Raw genomic sequence first — 14,848 nt, forward strand, 5'->3', positions numbered from 1 at the left:
CCCTCACAGCCCTAGTTCTCAGCTCCCTGGTGGCAGAGAGCTGGGAAAGGAACCTATAAGAACTCATACCAAGACCCGGAAGTTCTCAGCTGTCATCTCCTTCAGTGGTTCATTTTCAGATGATGGAATGAGGCTGAGAGATGTAGAGACTTGCCCAAGGCCACACCAACAATGGCAGAGCCAGAATTCAAACACACAGGCTCTTTCTATGTATTGCCTCCTTATCCTGTCTATTCCAACTCCAGGATTTCTTATGCCTCCGTTCTCTTTTCTCTTTTCCTAGTTCCCACTGTCTTTACCACTTCTGGGACAATTGCAATAAGATTTTAACTAATCTTTTTGTAACCAGATATCCTCCCTTTAACCTGTAGATCCTACTGCTCTCAGATTAATCTTTGTAAAGTATATCTCTGCTCACAACCCTTCCCATCCCCAAAGTCTTCAGGGACTCAATGTCTACAGAATAAAGAAATATTCCCTAAGTCATTTCCTGGTACCCCTTTTGTGAAGGAGGGATTGTTCAGATGACCTCAGCTAATTCAGGTCATGTACAAGTCACAGCTTGAATGGTACTAATGGAAGGATTAAGGAATTCCTACCTCTGAAACATTCTGGCCCTTTGACCCTAAAGAAGTCACTTATTACCTCTCAGTGTCCTAGGCAACTCAAGTTGCAGAGACATTGGCAGAGAGGTTCACTCCCTGGGAACTTTTTACCCCACTGAACATCCTGCCCAAAAAAGGATGCTGCAGATAATAAACACTATACAACAAAGTAGTGAAAGTGACTTTTATTGCATCAAATCTGAAATGACCAGTTACTGATGAAGTTCCATCTGCAAGGGCCAGAATCAATAGCAATTTTAAAAAAAATATAAATGACACATTCACCATAAAATTATGACTTCAACCCAATCTGTTCAAATAAACTTTTAATGTTGAAAAGTAGGAAATGGGAGAGTTTGATTGTTTCATTTCTTGTTTCCATTTCTACCAAGTAGGAGATAGTAGAAGTAGTTCCTACCACTGGGAACATCTACCCCATACCTGTTTGAGGATCCCATTGTGCTGATTGCATTCAGAACCAAATACCAGTGAGATTCATGATAACTCAAATGCATAAAATAACCGGAGAACAATCAATAGTTACAGCAGTCCTATACCCTTGGAAAAGTAACCCATTTAAACATATTATACCTAGGTATTGATGGGCCGAGAATTGAATAAGAGTCTAGGAGAGTAAGCTGTGTGCTATCTGGGAAGTTACGTGGCACTTTCAATAATTCCCAAGCTGCTTCCAACACTCAAAAAATCCTTTAAAATAATTCTCCTGTTGATGTTGCAATTATGGAGTATCACATCTCCAAAGAGTCAAAATTGTGGCCAGCCAAAGAGCAGTGGAATACAATGGTTTTTATAGCTTGTTCCCCATGATGACATGCCCTCGTGAAGGTGGAAAAGATACCATTCAACTAATGTATGGTCAGCAAAAGTTGGGCCAGGAGCACAAGCAAGGAATAGCATGCTATTTCAATGTTGCACAAGACTACAGTGTTAAAACATCAAGGCTTCCAACAAGTTGAATGAATCTTCTTCCTTTTGGAGGAGGTGACATGAGCAAGAATTGAACAATTTGAGAAGGCATGGATGTGTTATGATCTATACCCACATCAGTAAGATAAAGAATCCACTGAAACATGGAAGAAGCAATAGTCTCACAGAGAAGAATGTAAAGGATGGTTTGGAATGACTAATCCTTTCTAAAGAAGCATGGACGGACATGAGGAGATAGTATAAGCTTAAAAGAAGGGCAGCTAGGTGGCACAGTGGATGGAGCCATGGCCTTGGAGTAAGAGGACAGGAATTCGAATTCAGTCTCAGGCACTTGATTCTTATTAGCTGCATGACCTTGTTCAAGTCACTTAAAACTGCTTGTCTCAAATCCAGGGTCATCTCCAGTCATCATGATCCATATCTGGCCACTGGAGCCAGATGGCTCTGGAAGAGAAAGTGAGGCTGGTGACTTAGCACAGTCCCCCTTGCTCAAATCCAGTTCATGTGTTTGTCCTGGCATCATTTCCCTAATGTCATGGTCTTTGAGAACAAAGGACAAACATCATAAATTAAAAATATTACTTTCTAATATCTAAAAAAATTTAGGTTAGAAATTATAAGGGATCTTTAACAAATTAGGGAAGATGTTGAAAACAAAAACTAGAACTGTCCCTAAGGTCAAAGTTGCATGTTTGGTTCAAACTGATAACTTTGTCTGGGTATCTACAGACAATGAGGGAAACCAAAGGAGATGTCTGGTTCAAGTCTTTTTTGTTTGGTGAGGTTTAGGGAGTATAAATGATTTGACACCACTGGCACATAGACAGTAAGTAGAGATCCTAGGATTGAACCTAGATCATCTTGAGCCTAATTCTCAAGATTTTTCTACTGCCATGAAAGTTAACTTCTTGTTTTCAAATCAAATTCAAGTTGGATTTAATTTGTAAGTGGGATGTGGGTGTGTGTTTTAAGGTTTTGAAAACCCTATAAACCTAGAGGATTACTCTTCCCATTTGTGGATTTTCTAGCTCTCTTGATTTGTTTCAGGTATTGGTTTTGTGGCATAGCCTCCTCAAAAGGTGGGAAGAGAATAAAATGTTTCTTTTCCCAGTTTGCTGTATCCATTGCTGTGGAGAGCTGAAAGTTCCCTTCTTTTTGATCTCATCATTATACATTTGTTTCTAAGAGTTTAAATATGAGCCATTTTGTGCAAAATGCTAACACAATTTAACAAGTACATAGTTTCAGACTATTGCAGTCAGGTGTTTAAAGCTTCAAAAAACCATTTTAATGAGTTTTATGTCTAAGATATTAATACAGAAACCATACAGGACCAAATATAATAAAGGAATAGGAGATGTTTTATAAGAGAGCAGAACAAAATGGAATATAATTTGTGTTGGTGTGATAAAAGAACAGCCATTAGAAAAAAATTAATATGCTTCCATTTTCCTGACTGAATTATATAATTTATCATCATTGCTAATTTATGAACCTTACATTTCAAAGGTATTTTTAATTTTAATAAATAAATGATTTTAGTGAAATATTTGTTAATGACCACCCTGTAGTACAGTAGAAACTTTTAGAACCAAAGAAATCATAAAAAAAGTATTAAATACATGGAATCTTTCAATTTGCTTAGAATTGTAAAGAGAAAAAAGAATAACAAAATATTTTAAATGAAAAGACAAAACATTTGGTTTATTTCTTTTTATTTAGTTTCATGTAAGGCAGATCTATGGAAATAACATAAAGTACTTCTTTTTAATTTGATATGCCTATTTCAAGAGAAGACAAGAGGAACTGGTGAATGTCATGAACATGGTTATTACATACAGAAGAAATAAGTCATACATCCACAGTGGACAAACTGCCCAATGCCAGACTAGATGAAGCATGGAAACAATATATAATTTACTTAAATCAATTCTTTCACAAATCATATATCACCACTTCAAAGTATTGGCTTTTAAAGGTAAGGATTATTACAGTCCAGCTCATTCTTGCTGTTTCTGTTATGAAACAGTCCTACTGGTTGACTGTAGGATTAATTCATATTTAAAGAGATATTACAAAGTCAGAAATAGACTGCTTTGAAGATAACATCTTTGAAAAAGCATTTTATTAAAACAATACAACTTGTCTGCTTCTGCAGTGTCATTTAGCACAATTATGAAAATTTTCTTTGAATGACTTAGAGACTGGCCATTAATATTGGCCTTGTCTAAATACATACAGAGAGCTGGAAAGTGAAAAAAATAAATGTCAGTCTTTTTTGTTCACAGGACTGCTAAACAAACTTGTCTGACTATGTATATAGTAGATGCTCAATTAATAACATTTGACTGATTAACTTGACTGTTGGTTTTTATTGTCATATAGACATAGCCTTTATTTAAGATGTGTATTTTAATTTTCTTAATATATATTCAAAAGTACTCATTTTTTTTTGCAAGGCAATGGGGTCAAGTGACTTGCCCAAGGCCACACAGCTAGGTAATTAGTAAGTGTCTGAGGCCAGATTTGAACTCAGGAACTCCTGACTCCAGGTCCGGTGCTCTACCCACTGTGGCACCCAGCTGCCCCCAAAGTACTTCTTTTCAAGTAAAGATCTCAGTACTTAATTACTTGTCCTATGTTTGGCATTATTCCAGCATGCAGACAAAATATTTCCATGAATATTGCTGTTCTATTTATAACCATTAAGCATTTATCAGTTTTCTTTTTTGTGTTTGTGAACAAATTAAAATGGCTTTAAAATTTCATGTTGGCACGTCACAAATACAAATGTTGAACTGAATTTTCTAACACTATACTGTATACTGATGAAAATTGTTACAAACCAAAACATTTACAAGTTTTAAAATTTACATCTCAAAATCAGAGATCTTAGACCAGATACAGATGTAATTAACTGGATGTTCTGTCTTAAACATGTATGGATTACATTTATGGCACTTTAGTTAAAATGCCATAAGAAAAACAATACTTTCAGAGGCTTAACAAAAAAACAAAAACATGTTTTTCAGTTTGGTTGGGAGAGGAGGGAAGTCTTGGGGTGGAGGGTTCAGACTGATTTCATCAGTGTCAGGCACACTCTCTCCCAGTGCCTGTCCATAGCTGTCCTGGAGCTCACAGCCCTGGAGAGCTAGGTGCCTGTGGTCTGCAGAGGTAACCACATGGCTTCTCAGGGTCCCATAGCCAGGATGTGTCGGAGGTCACACTTGAACCCGGGTCATCCACACTCTGAGTTCAGCCCCAGCTTTTCACTAGGCCAGACAGCCTCTTTTAAAATGAAAATATGCATAGACATATGTATTGTCTGATAGGATGTTTGCAGTATTGCAATACACAGGCAATTCTTTATTTTCATGAGAAAATGCAATAGAAAGGGGAAGGCAGTCTCTGTCTATTAATTAGCCAATAAAAAGTAAGACTGGTGCATAAAACACTATATGGCCCACATTCCTGCAGCCCTTATGCACAAAGAATTTCAATAACTTGATTATAATGAAAGTAAGATTTTTAGTTTAGGCATTAAGTGAATATTATTAAATATAATCTTTAACATAAAAAATTTAAGTTGATATGTTAATTTGTAAGAAATTAATCATGTATCTTAACAATGGAACTCATTACAAAAGCCCATATGTAGCACAAAATAATTATATCTGATAAATACCTACAAATATACTCTTATTCCTATTTGAAATAAAAAACTTTACATTTAACCAAAGGACAATTTCCACATATACTTTGAAAAATATATGCTAGCATATTAATTTATTCCTATTCAACATGGTTGTAAATATTGAAAGAATTAAGAAATCTTCATACACAGAGGTTAAGCAGCATGATAACTCATGGTTATTTTCCTTTTAGAATAAAATTACTTATTGCATAGGAATAAGAATTGATAGATTTCTCAGTGTTCTATTTTGGTTAGGATAAAGGGACATACTACAAAGTACAGATCTATGGACAGTTTCCAATGCTCACTTTCTTCCATTACCATATACGGATACTATTACCAAAATATGGATTGCACGCATACTTGAAATGACAGCTTTTTGAACAGAAAACAAATATTGATGCCAACTGAAAAATACTTAGACAAAATTATTGTAAGTCTGAAACATTTTAAACTTTAAAAAATTGAAAATTTTTTATTATCATTTCTTTCATCTTTATCACTTGTATTGCCATTCTTTGGCTAATAGAGTATTTTCATATTTAGGGGCTTTTGTTCAGTCTAATTAGAAAAAAAATTATTTTGTCAGCCCAATTAGAGAAAAAAATAGAACTTCTTTTCAATCCAATATCATAATTTTGTCATAACAAAAAAGCTTCATTTTTATTACATCTGAAAAGATGGTAATGATAGAATTCAGTATTAATTTTGAGAACAGTGGAAAATCATGAAAACAATTAAAACAACAAACATTAAAACCTATAAAATTACTTTTAGATATAGTTCATAATATTGTATTATGACTAATACACTCTTACATTGTAATAACAAACTGTTTTTGCTTTGTAATACTCAACAGTATTGTATTGTGCAAAACTCAGATTTATTAACATCCGAAACACTACTTCAACATTTATTCTTTTTTTTCCTGAATACCTTAAAAAAATCTTCAAAAGGGGCAGCTAGGTGGCACAGTGGATAGAGCACTGGCCCTGGAGTCAGGAGTACCTGAGTTCAAATCCGACCTCAGACACTTAATAATTACCTAGCCGTGTGGCCTTGGGCAAGCCACTTAACCCCATTGCCTTGCAAAAACTTAAAAAAAAAAATCTTCAAAGATGTCATTAGTGTATATTAGTGATAAGTCTATCTGTACTATTAGCCATTTGGTATTTATATTCCATTAAGAACCACATGATTTGGGTTCTGAGGGAGGGAAACTTCTTCATATTAGGATTCTAATGATAAAGACCAAAGGGGTCTGTCTAGCACATGGAATGAATGAGTGCAATTATTTGCAACTTTTGAAATTCTAAAGTAACTCTTAAGTTTTTGCCTTCAGAATTTTCATACAACTGAACTGCTGTGAGGTAATAACTAACTACCAAGAGAGAGAATAAAATAACTTTAAAATAAAATGAAGATCCATTAAAAAAAAACATTGACACTTACTGAGGATGGATGGAGGGATGTGATGAATGAGTGAAAATACAATGATCATAAGCCTCATGTACAAAGCGCTATCCTAATCCCCTGTTCTGTAGCAGCTCACATTATAACAGGGTGGGATAAAAACTGAAGAAAGTAGGAAAGCTATTACATTAATAATTTACCCAATATGTATATAAGCAGTAGCTGGGAAAGTAGCATTAGGAAGTTATCCCAAAGGGGGAAAAACTTCCTTTTGTAGGAAGCCTACATTGAGCAAGAATTCCTCAGTGAGTAATTCTAGGCCCTTACCTTGAAAATTCACAAAGGATCTACTAACAGTAACCTTTACCTTCCTTTTCAATAGGAATGGAAGAAATGTACAAAATAATACATTAAGTGTTGCAATAAGTGAATGTTATAGAAAGTCAAAAACAAAAAGAAAAGTGGACAAATTTATAGAAAAAGCTTCTAAAGTGAGTATATAAATAATTGTTTATCCACATCTCTTACATGAATGTAAACTTCATGGATGAATGCTTGGGCAGGAAATAAATGGTCAAGTTTGTAATGGTTTTTTAAAGACTTAAAAAAATACTTTTGGGCTATCTTCTTAACATAGTCTTTTGGAAGAGTCTATTAATGGGCAGGCCTTGTCCTTGGTCCACAGGCTTATGACTGTGATTAGACAGGGGGAAGTATCATGGGGTTGTTCGAGCTTCCTGCTCTAAAATCACCTGTAGACTTTCTCCACAAATTACCTCAAAAAACACTTTCATGATAGCAGGCTACCAGGCAGGATCTTGTTGCTTTCTTCTTGCTAAAAAAAAAATATAAAAAAGGGAAAGTCTTCCACCAAAGTTCTTGTTGATGTAGCCTCTGGGATTTAGGCCAGTAACCACTATATCCTTTGGAGCTAAGGTGAGAAGAGAAAAGGAGTTTGTTGACTGTGGGATAGAGGTAATTGCTTTTTTTTTTATGAGAAGGCAACTTTATGTGGCTACTTTATGTTAGGTCAAATCCCATGTATTGGAGTGAACAAAGGAGACATGAGGTTTAGACCTTGCCTACAGTCTCACCCGAGCTTTGTTAGTGATGTTCGGTTTATGGAGGTAGAATATTCTGAGACCTCTGTCTAGTCTATTAATATGCCAAAGTAATTGCTATATGGTGAACTGAATATAATCATGAGCTGAACATTTTTAGTTTTTTATATGATTGTAGTGCTTAAATCCATATGTAAATATTTTAATCAATCCACATCCTTAATATATGTTTTAGTATAATTACTTGTTTAATTTTTCTTTTAGATGGAATTATTGTATACATAAATGCATATTTCCTAAATGTTATAGTATAGTGTTGATGAGCATTGGAGGGTAGTGATCACTCAACAATGTTCAGTTTCCCATGCAACATTTTTTTAACCAATTAAGTTTTGTTACTCTATGTAATTTAACTTATCACAGAAGTTTTATAACGAACGATTTTCATTGTCTTGTAAATGTAATGTACATATACGATGAATTATGTTAAAAATTTAATATGCTAGTTGCTTGAAAAAAGATTTTTTAAAACACTGATAAATATGTTGGCATTACTAAATATAAATAGCATATACTTTGGATTGATTATAAAATAGAGCTTTGACAAAGTGATGGCAATAGTGATTACAGCTGTGCAAAAATGCACTTAAAATTCTGACAAATATGGTTTGCTCCCTAAAAATTCTCAATTGTCTAACATGACTTTATGAAAATTAATTAAAAAAAACCTAATATCAATTGGGTTTTGACTTCCTTGATTAAATCTCAATCTTTGACAAATTTTGCAACCCAGTTAGTTAAATTCTGAAAATAGAGGTTATAATATAAATGATAACTCAAGTATAATTCTATATGACTCTATTATCATTTAGCATCACATTACTGTAACCCTTTCTGGTGAAAGGTGTGGAATTATTCCACTAGCTACTTCTATAAATTGACTCTTTTCCCAGCCCTTTTTAATTCTTTTCAATTTCCTGCTTATACATGGAAAGAGTAAAATTATTTTTCCCAGAATGACAATAGAGGGCAAAACAAGAGCAAGAACAAAGTTTGGTGGTGTATAAAACCTGTAGTACTCCTCTTCAAAAGCTCTTTTCCACCCGTAAATTAGAACATGGAAAGTACTTATGAGCAGGGCCACATATCCAAGTGTAGACTTTGGGAGAGAAAAAAAAGGGGAAGAAGAAATTAATGTTCTTGATTCCTTCACTAGGTTATTAGTTATACTGCTTCTAACTTTTGATTTTGAATGTGGGGAACTGCTCTTTCCTAGGAGATAAATTCAACTATATTGAAAATTAAATATACTTTATTTAAAACTTCATTTTGAAAGTATTGCATCATATACAACAAACATTATAAAGTATGGTTGACTTTGAGAATGATGGACAAACATCATGTACAAGTGGCACTTGAATTGTCTTGGGGGTAGTCAGGGATTCCCAGAGGTAGAGGTGAGGAAGGAATGCATGGGGAGCTAAGAAGGGCGATGGTTTTGTGTGGGTGAGGCTAGGAAGGCAGTGAGGGGCCAAACAGTAAAGAGCTAGAATGTCAAATAGGAGTTTTATCTAGCAGGCAACAGGGAGCCCCTGGAGTGAGGTAGGGTGACCAGTCCAAATGACAGATGGTGAAGGCCTAATAAGATGGGCCTTAGGGAGTGGACAGACCAGGGTTGGAAATGGGGGACGCCAGAGCGGAGGGGTCCCCTGACAGGAATGGGAAGCTTGAAAGAGGAACGGGTCTGAGGGAAAAGAGTTCTAGTTCTGTGATGCTGAGTTTAGCTACAAGGAGCGCTAGGCTTTTGACTCCAAGGCCACTACATTCTTCCTGATTTTTTGAAGCACTATATAAATGTCAGCTACTTTGTTGATCAGAAGTTCAGTCTTCTGATCCCCTCCTTTCACTTCATTTCCCCTAAGACTGTACTGAACTGATCTGGATTTCACAACCCAGAAAACATAAGCAAGCTATGTATCATAGCCCAAGAGAAACTTTTTTTTAACAAGTATCCTTTTAAAAAAAATTGTTCCCCCCCCCTCCACATACCTGGATAAAGCTGAACTCTCTCCAGTTTAAAGCATTGCTCACTGAAGGGATAGATGTTACTGCTAATAAAGAAAGTAAGCCAAGGCTCATTATTCCAAAAGAGATATACATTTCAATTCTCCACACTTCTTCTTCATTCCAGGAGTTTTCAATATTTGCATGAACCTAACAAAAAAGTAAATTTGAATTTACTTTATTTGGTAGAACAGAATCTGCATGAGATTGTATAATAAGAGGCAGTATATACAAGAACTATTTTTAGTCAAAATGTCTAACTTGCATCTAATTATTACTGTGTGATAACTTACTGGATGACTGTCTTAGTGTATTATTTTATAAGTACTACATTTCAAGACACAGGATTTACTATCAATCCTTCATTGCTTGCTGAATTTTTTAACAACCAGAATATTAATTCTGCAATGAAAGTCTCCTTTTGATCTCCTCTTTGATTTTACCAGGGGAATTAGGTTGTATTTGGAGATGTTCGATGTAAGATTTTTTTTTTGTCAAAGAATTTGATATATTCAACACTTTCTTCATGTAGGAAGCTTTAGATCTGGGGACTTCTTTCACCAATTAAAATTGTTTACTTTGTAGTTTTAGAGAGCACCCTGGGACACAAAGCCTTTAAGTGACTTGCCCATGGTCATTAGGGGCAAGCCAGGTCCCCAGGTCCCCCAACTCCAATGCTAGTCCCTTATCCACTACTTTCATGTTGCTTCTTTTAATGCCTGAGGTATGATGTAAAATAAATCATAATTTATTAGCTTTAGGGTATTTCTATACTAACATAGTAAAGATATGCTCTACAGAAGTAATGAAAAATATCACTGCTGAAGAGCAGTATTTTTTCACATTTCACTGTTTATATTTGGTAGATTTCCTGGGGGTATTGTAATGTAATTGTAATGAATTCCACTTTTCTTTTTCTTTGCTAGGCAATGGGGTTAAGTGGCTTGCCCAAGGACACACAGTTAGGTAATTATTAAGTGTCTGAGGCTGAATTTGAACTCAGGTCCTCCTGACTCCAGGGCCAGTGTTCCATCTGCTGTGTCATCTAGCCACTCCAATTCCTCTTTCTCTTGTGGTAACTACAAAAGTAGTAATAATCAAACTTTAGGTCTTAAGTCAATACTGCTGCTCATTAATTAAATGTATTAAATATTATTGAAATATTATGCCAGAATTTAAAAATCAGGTGACATTTAGATCATTTAAGATCTTATATTATATACATAACTGAAACACAGTAGTTTACTTAAATTAGACAAATAAAAGCATATCCTTTACCTGTTGATAAGCCATGTTGAGAAACAAGTACCGCTCTGATCTTCTCATTGGTAAGCAAAGGCTATAAGCCACATGAACTGCAGCAAAGAAAAAGCTTAGTAATCCCAGTTGCTTTCGACACTGTAACCAAGTCTCTAGCCAAGGAGGAAATCTCCTATATTTCGTGCCATAATAGAGCTGATAAGCAGCAGCCAAGAGTCCAGCCAGGTAAACCAGAGAGAGCAAAGTGATGGCAACAATGGGTAGCGTCTTGTTCACGATTTCAATAGGAATCTTGTAAAAGTCACTCTGCTGGTTTCTTGCGTATGGATGTATCACATCTCTGACAAAAGAATAAAGGAAAAAAAAAGTGGCCAGGCTTATTGCTACTACTACTGGCCCTCTCCACAGGGTGAACAGTCGCAAGGGTAAGTTCTCAATTTCCCGGGCTGAAGATAATGACCCCAAGTCGATAGGAATGAAGTTCAATTGACGAGCAAGTTCAATTACTTGATGGCGGGCTGGAATATTGTTGCTACATATGTAGACCTGTTTTTTGGTTTAAAAAAAAAAGACCAACACGAAATCCTGTCAAGATATTGTATTTGAACTACAGAGTAGCATTGCTAGTTTTAAAAGATACAAATTATAAAAGAAGTTAATGTTAGAGAACAATAAACAAAGGTATTATATATATGTGTATATATATATATATATATTTTTTTTTTTTTTTTAGATTTTTCAAGGCAATGGGGTTAAGTGGCTTGCCCAAGGCCACACAGCTAGGTAATTATTAAGTGTCTGAGGCTGGATTTGAACTCAGGTACTCCTGACTCCAAGGCCAGTGCTCTATCCACTGCGCCACCTAGCCGCCCCTTATTTATTATATTTGTCAGGAATCTGTGATTTGTACAAGATATTGTCTAGGACAGGACGAACAACACGTCTCCACATTTTAATCCTTGATGCTGATAATCAGAACCACTCAGTCAACAGCATTTATTAAATGTCCACTTTTATGATGGTGGCCTTCATGAAATTCTATATAATTTTAACTCTTTGGAATGTGCATTGCTCTCCCAAATCAAACACTTGTTTGTACTTAACCATTATCACAACAGGTTCAAGGTCCTGTTGTAGTCTCTCCATCTCTTAGACAATTGCATGACTAAACGATGAAAGCCAATGTTCTAGTTTTATCCACTCCTGGTCACCAGCATGTTCATGGTCAGTCTAGCCCTGTTGTAATCATCTGGTCTCCTCTCATGAGAGCTATTGTAGGCCAGGGACAATTTCATATTTGTTTTCTGTCTCTCTACACTTAACAGTGCCTAACACACAGTAGACACTTGAATTCTTGCTGGCCAATACTAATGTATTCATTTTTTTAGTTTTTTTTTTTTTTTTTTTGCAAGGCAATGGGGTTAAGTGGCTTGCCCAGGGCCACACAGCTAGGTAATTATTAAGTATCTGAGGCTGGATTTGAACTCAGGTACTCCTGACTCCAGGGCTGGTGCTCTATCCACTGTGCCACCTAGCTGCCCCATGTAGTATTCATTTTAACCATATTTCTCTAACCAGTCACTGATATGAAGGTTGATAGCTGCTTCTAATATGACTGCCATGTTAACAATTAGTTGTTTCTAGTTTTAAAATTTTAAATATTGTTTGATGGTCACCATATCCAGTGCTTTCCTTCTTTTGAAGATATTCAGAATATGGTGACCTAAGTTTTTCAAATATTTCATGTATCTTTAGCTTTTTAAATTTCTAATTATATTTTCCAAACTATCTTTTCTTTGCCAGTCTCCCTATGCTTATCTTTGTATTCAAATATTCAAATGTTAGTATAGATTTCTACTTGGTTTGGAAGATTTTGGTGGCTACTTTGCAAAATTTCTTTATCCAAATTCTTCAACAGATGCTAGAACATATGTTACAGCTACCTTCATGATGGATCCCCTTGTTTATACCACTAGAAGGGGGATGACCAGCTGGTTCATAAAATTATGTCTTGTCCTTGGGCACATGAAACCAGTTCCTCAAATTCCTAAAGACATTTCTGGCATTCAGCTTCAATATGGTTCAGTTCTTCCAAGAACATATCAAATCACTGGATGCTGAGACACATTATACCAAGAGTTAAGTTAATGTTTATGGACTCTTTGAAACCCATGTAATTCTTAAGACCCTCTTTCCTTTTCTACCAAGTCATCATGATCATTGAAGAGAAAAAAAGATCACACAAGACTAAGGGTCCTTTTTTAATTTTTAAAGTCTTTTCATAGTCAATGAGTTAAGTAACTGAAGACCACCTTGCTTTGAGAAGGCGATCTTTGTTGGACTGATCCTTGGACAGCAGGTACATCTTGGTAGAACCTAGTAATGGAGCTTAGGGAACTAAGCTGGCACAGCTTTTAAGATCCCAAGGCCATATCCCTGCTAGAAAGAGGCACGAGTGTGGGGTTCTTATGGAAATTTAAATGGCATCATGCAAACAACAAAAGGATGAAGTCAGTATAATAGTGTGTGTGTATGTATGTGTGTATATATACACATATATGTGTATATAATATATGTATATATATATATATATATATATATATATGTCAGAGGGATGAAGATTACAGGGAGAAATTTGCACTGCCTCTAAGAATGAAATGGCAAAGAAAAATATCTCTAAAACCTTGTTCATGTTGAATCTGAACTGGTGAGGGAGAGAAGGATACCTAGTATTTCCCATCATGTCTGTCATATAGTAGGATTTTTGTTAATGCTTTTTTGACTTACACTTTTTATATGAGTGTTATTGAAGACTGATTCATCAAAATGAGTATTTCTTAAAATCTTTGAATGACCTTTGGCATTGAACAATCAATGTCTTCATTTCTCTTATCTCTAATGGTGATATCTCACAAGATATTTTAAGTTTAGCTAAGAAAGACAACAGTCATTTTTATGTTTAGTTTATATAAATGCTTAGAAGCAGAATTAGCCTAATATGAAAAAATTAAAGTAACCACAAGTCAACTACAAGTCAACTAATTTAAAAGATTCTAGACTCTTCAATTCTAGATTTAAAAATACAACCTGGCCCCCAAATCTATTGCAACTTCCATTGCTATTAATGAAATAAATGTACATTTAAAAAATTCTTATAAAATTAACACTTTTCTTTCTATAACTTTTTTTAGTACTTTTTAAAACAAAAGAAAACAGGAAAATATCCTAAATGATTTAATCTTTCAGAATATAATAGTCTAAAAATCTTGATTAGAAGAAAGGAAAACACTTTTCCCAGTTGATGACTCTGAGATCCATTGCAAGGGCCATACTCAGAGGTTACTCAGAGGTTCTTTCATAATCCCTGTTTTGTAATAATAAATTGTATATATTTAATAATGATTTCAAAGGAACAGACCAATTTAGGTAGTCATTCAGAATAACCATCATAAAATCATTACAAGTGAGACCATTTCTGTAGTGCACAGTAAATGACTGTACCCATTGGTTTTATTGCTTCATTTTCCACTTTAAAAATTTTTGAGCAACAGCAAAATGTTGAGTAAGGATTTAATTTGGATGGGTTTTAGATCCTAGATCTAGGTACCTAGTTGGAATACCTTCAGTTCTCAGTCAGTACTTAATTTCTTCTGCATTTAATTTCATACAGCCAGAATAAGAAATGAGAGACAATGTAATGGAAAGAACTATTATAAACATGGGGTGGGGATTAGAGAGATAATGAATAAGTATTTATATAATGCCTTTTCTCTGGCAGATTTGTTATGCTTCTTACCAATAGT

At 35.0% G+C, this 14,848-nt stretch overlaps 1 protein-coding gene across 2 annotated transcripts in view; it reads right to left on the reverse strand.

Annotated features, from left to right (window-relative positions):
- Positions 1 to 3,258: 3,258 nt before the first annotated feature.
- Positions 3,259 to 14,848, reverse strand: part of STEAP2 (STEAP2 metalloreductase) — a 40,123-nt gene continuing 28,533 nt past the window's right edge. For both annotated transcript variants that reach the window (XM_074192853.1, XM_074192852.1), the window contains exons 3-5: positions 11,064 to 11,591; positions 9,771 to 9,935; positions 3,259 to 8,880 (exon numbers count right to left, since the gene is read on the reverse strand). In XM_074192853.1, coding sequence (XP_074048954.1) covers positions 8,596 to 8,880; positions 9,771 to 9,935; positions 11,064 to 11,591 — 978 coding nt within the window. In that variant the 3' untranslated portion in view covers positions 3,259 to 8,595. The remainder of the gene's footprint in view (positions 8,881 to 9,770; positions 9,936 to 11,063; positions 11,592 to 14,848) is intronic.

Source organism: Macrotis lagotis, chromosome 7 (assembly GCF_037893015.1).
Source record: "Macrotis lagotis isolate mMagLag1 chromosome 7, bilby.v1.9.chrom.fasta, whole genome shotgun sequence".
Taxonomy (NCBI): Eukaryota; Metazoa; Chordata; class Mammalia; order Peramelemorphia; family Peramelidae; genus Macrotis; species Macrotis lagotis.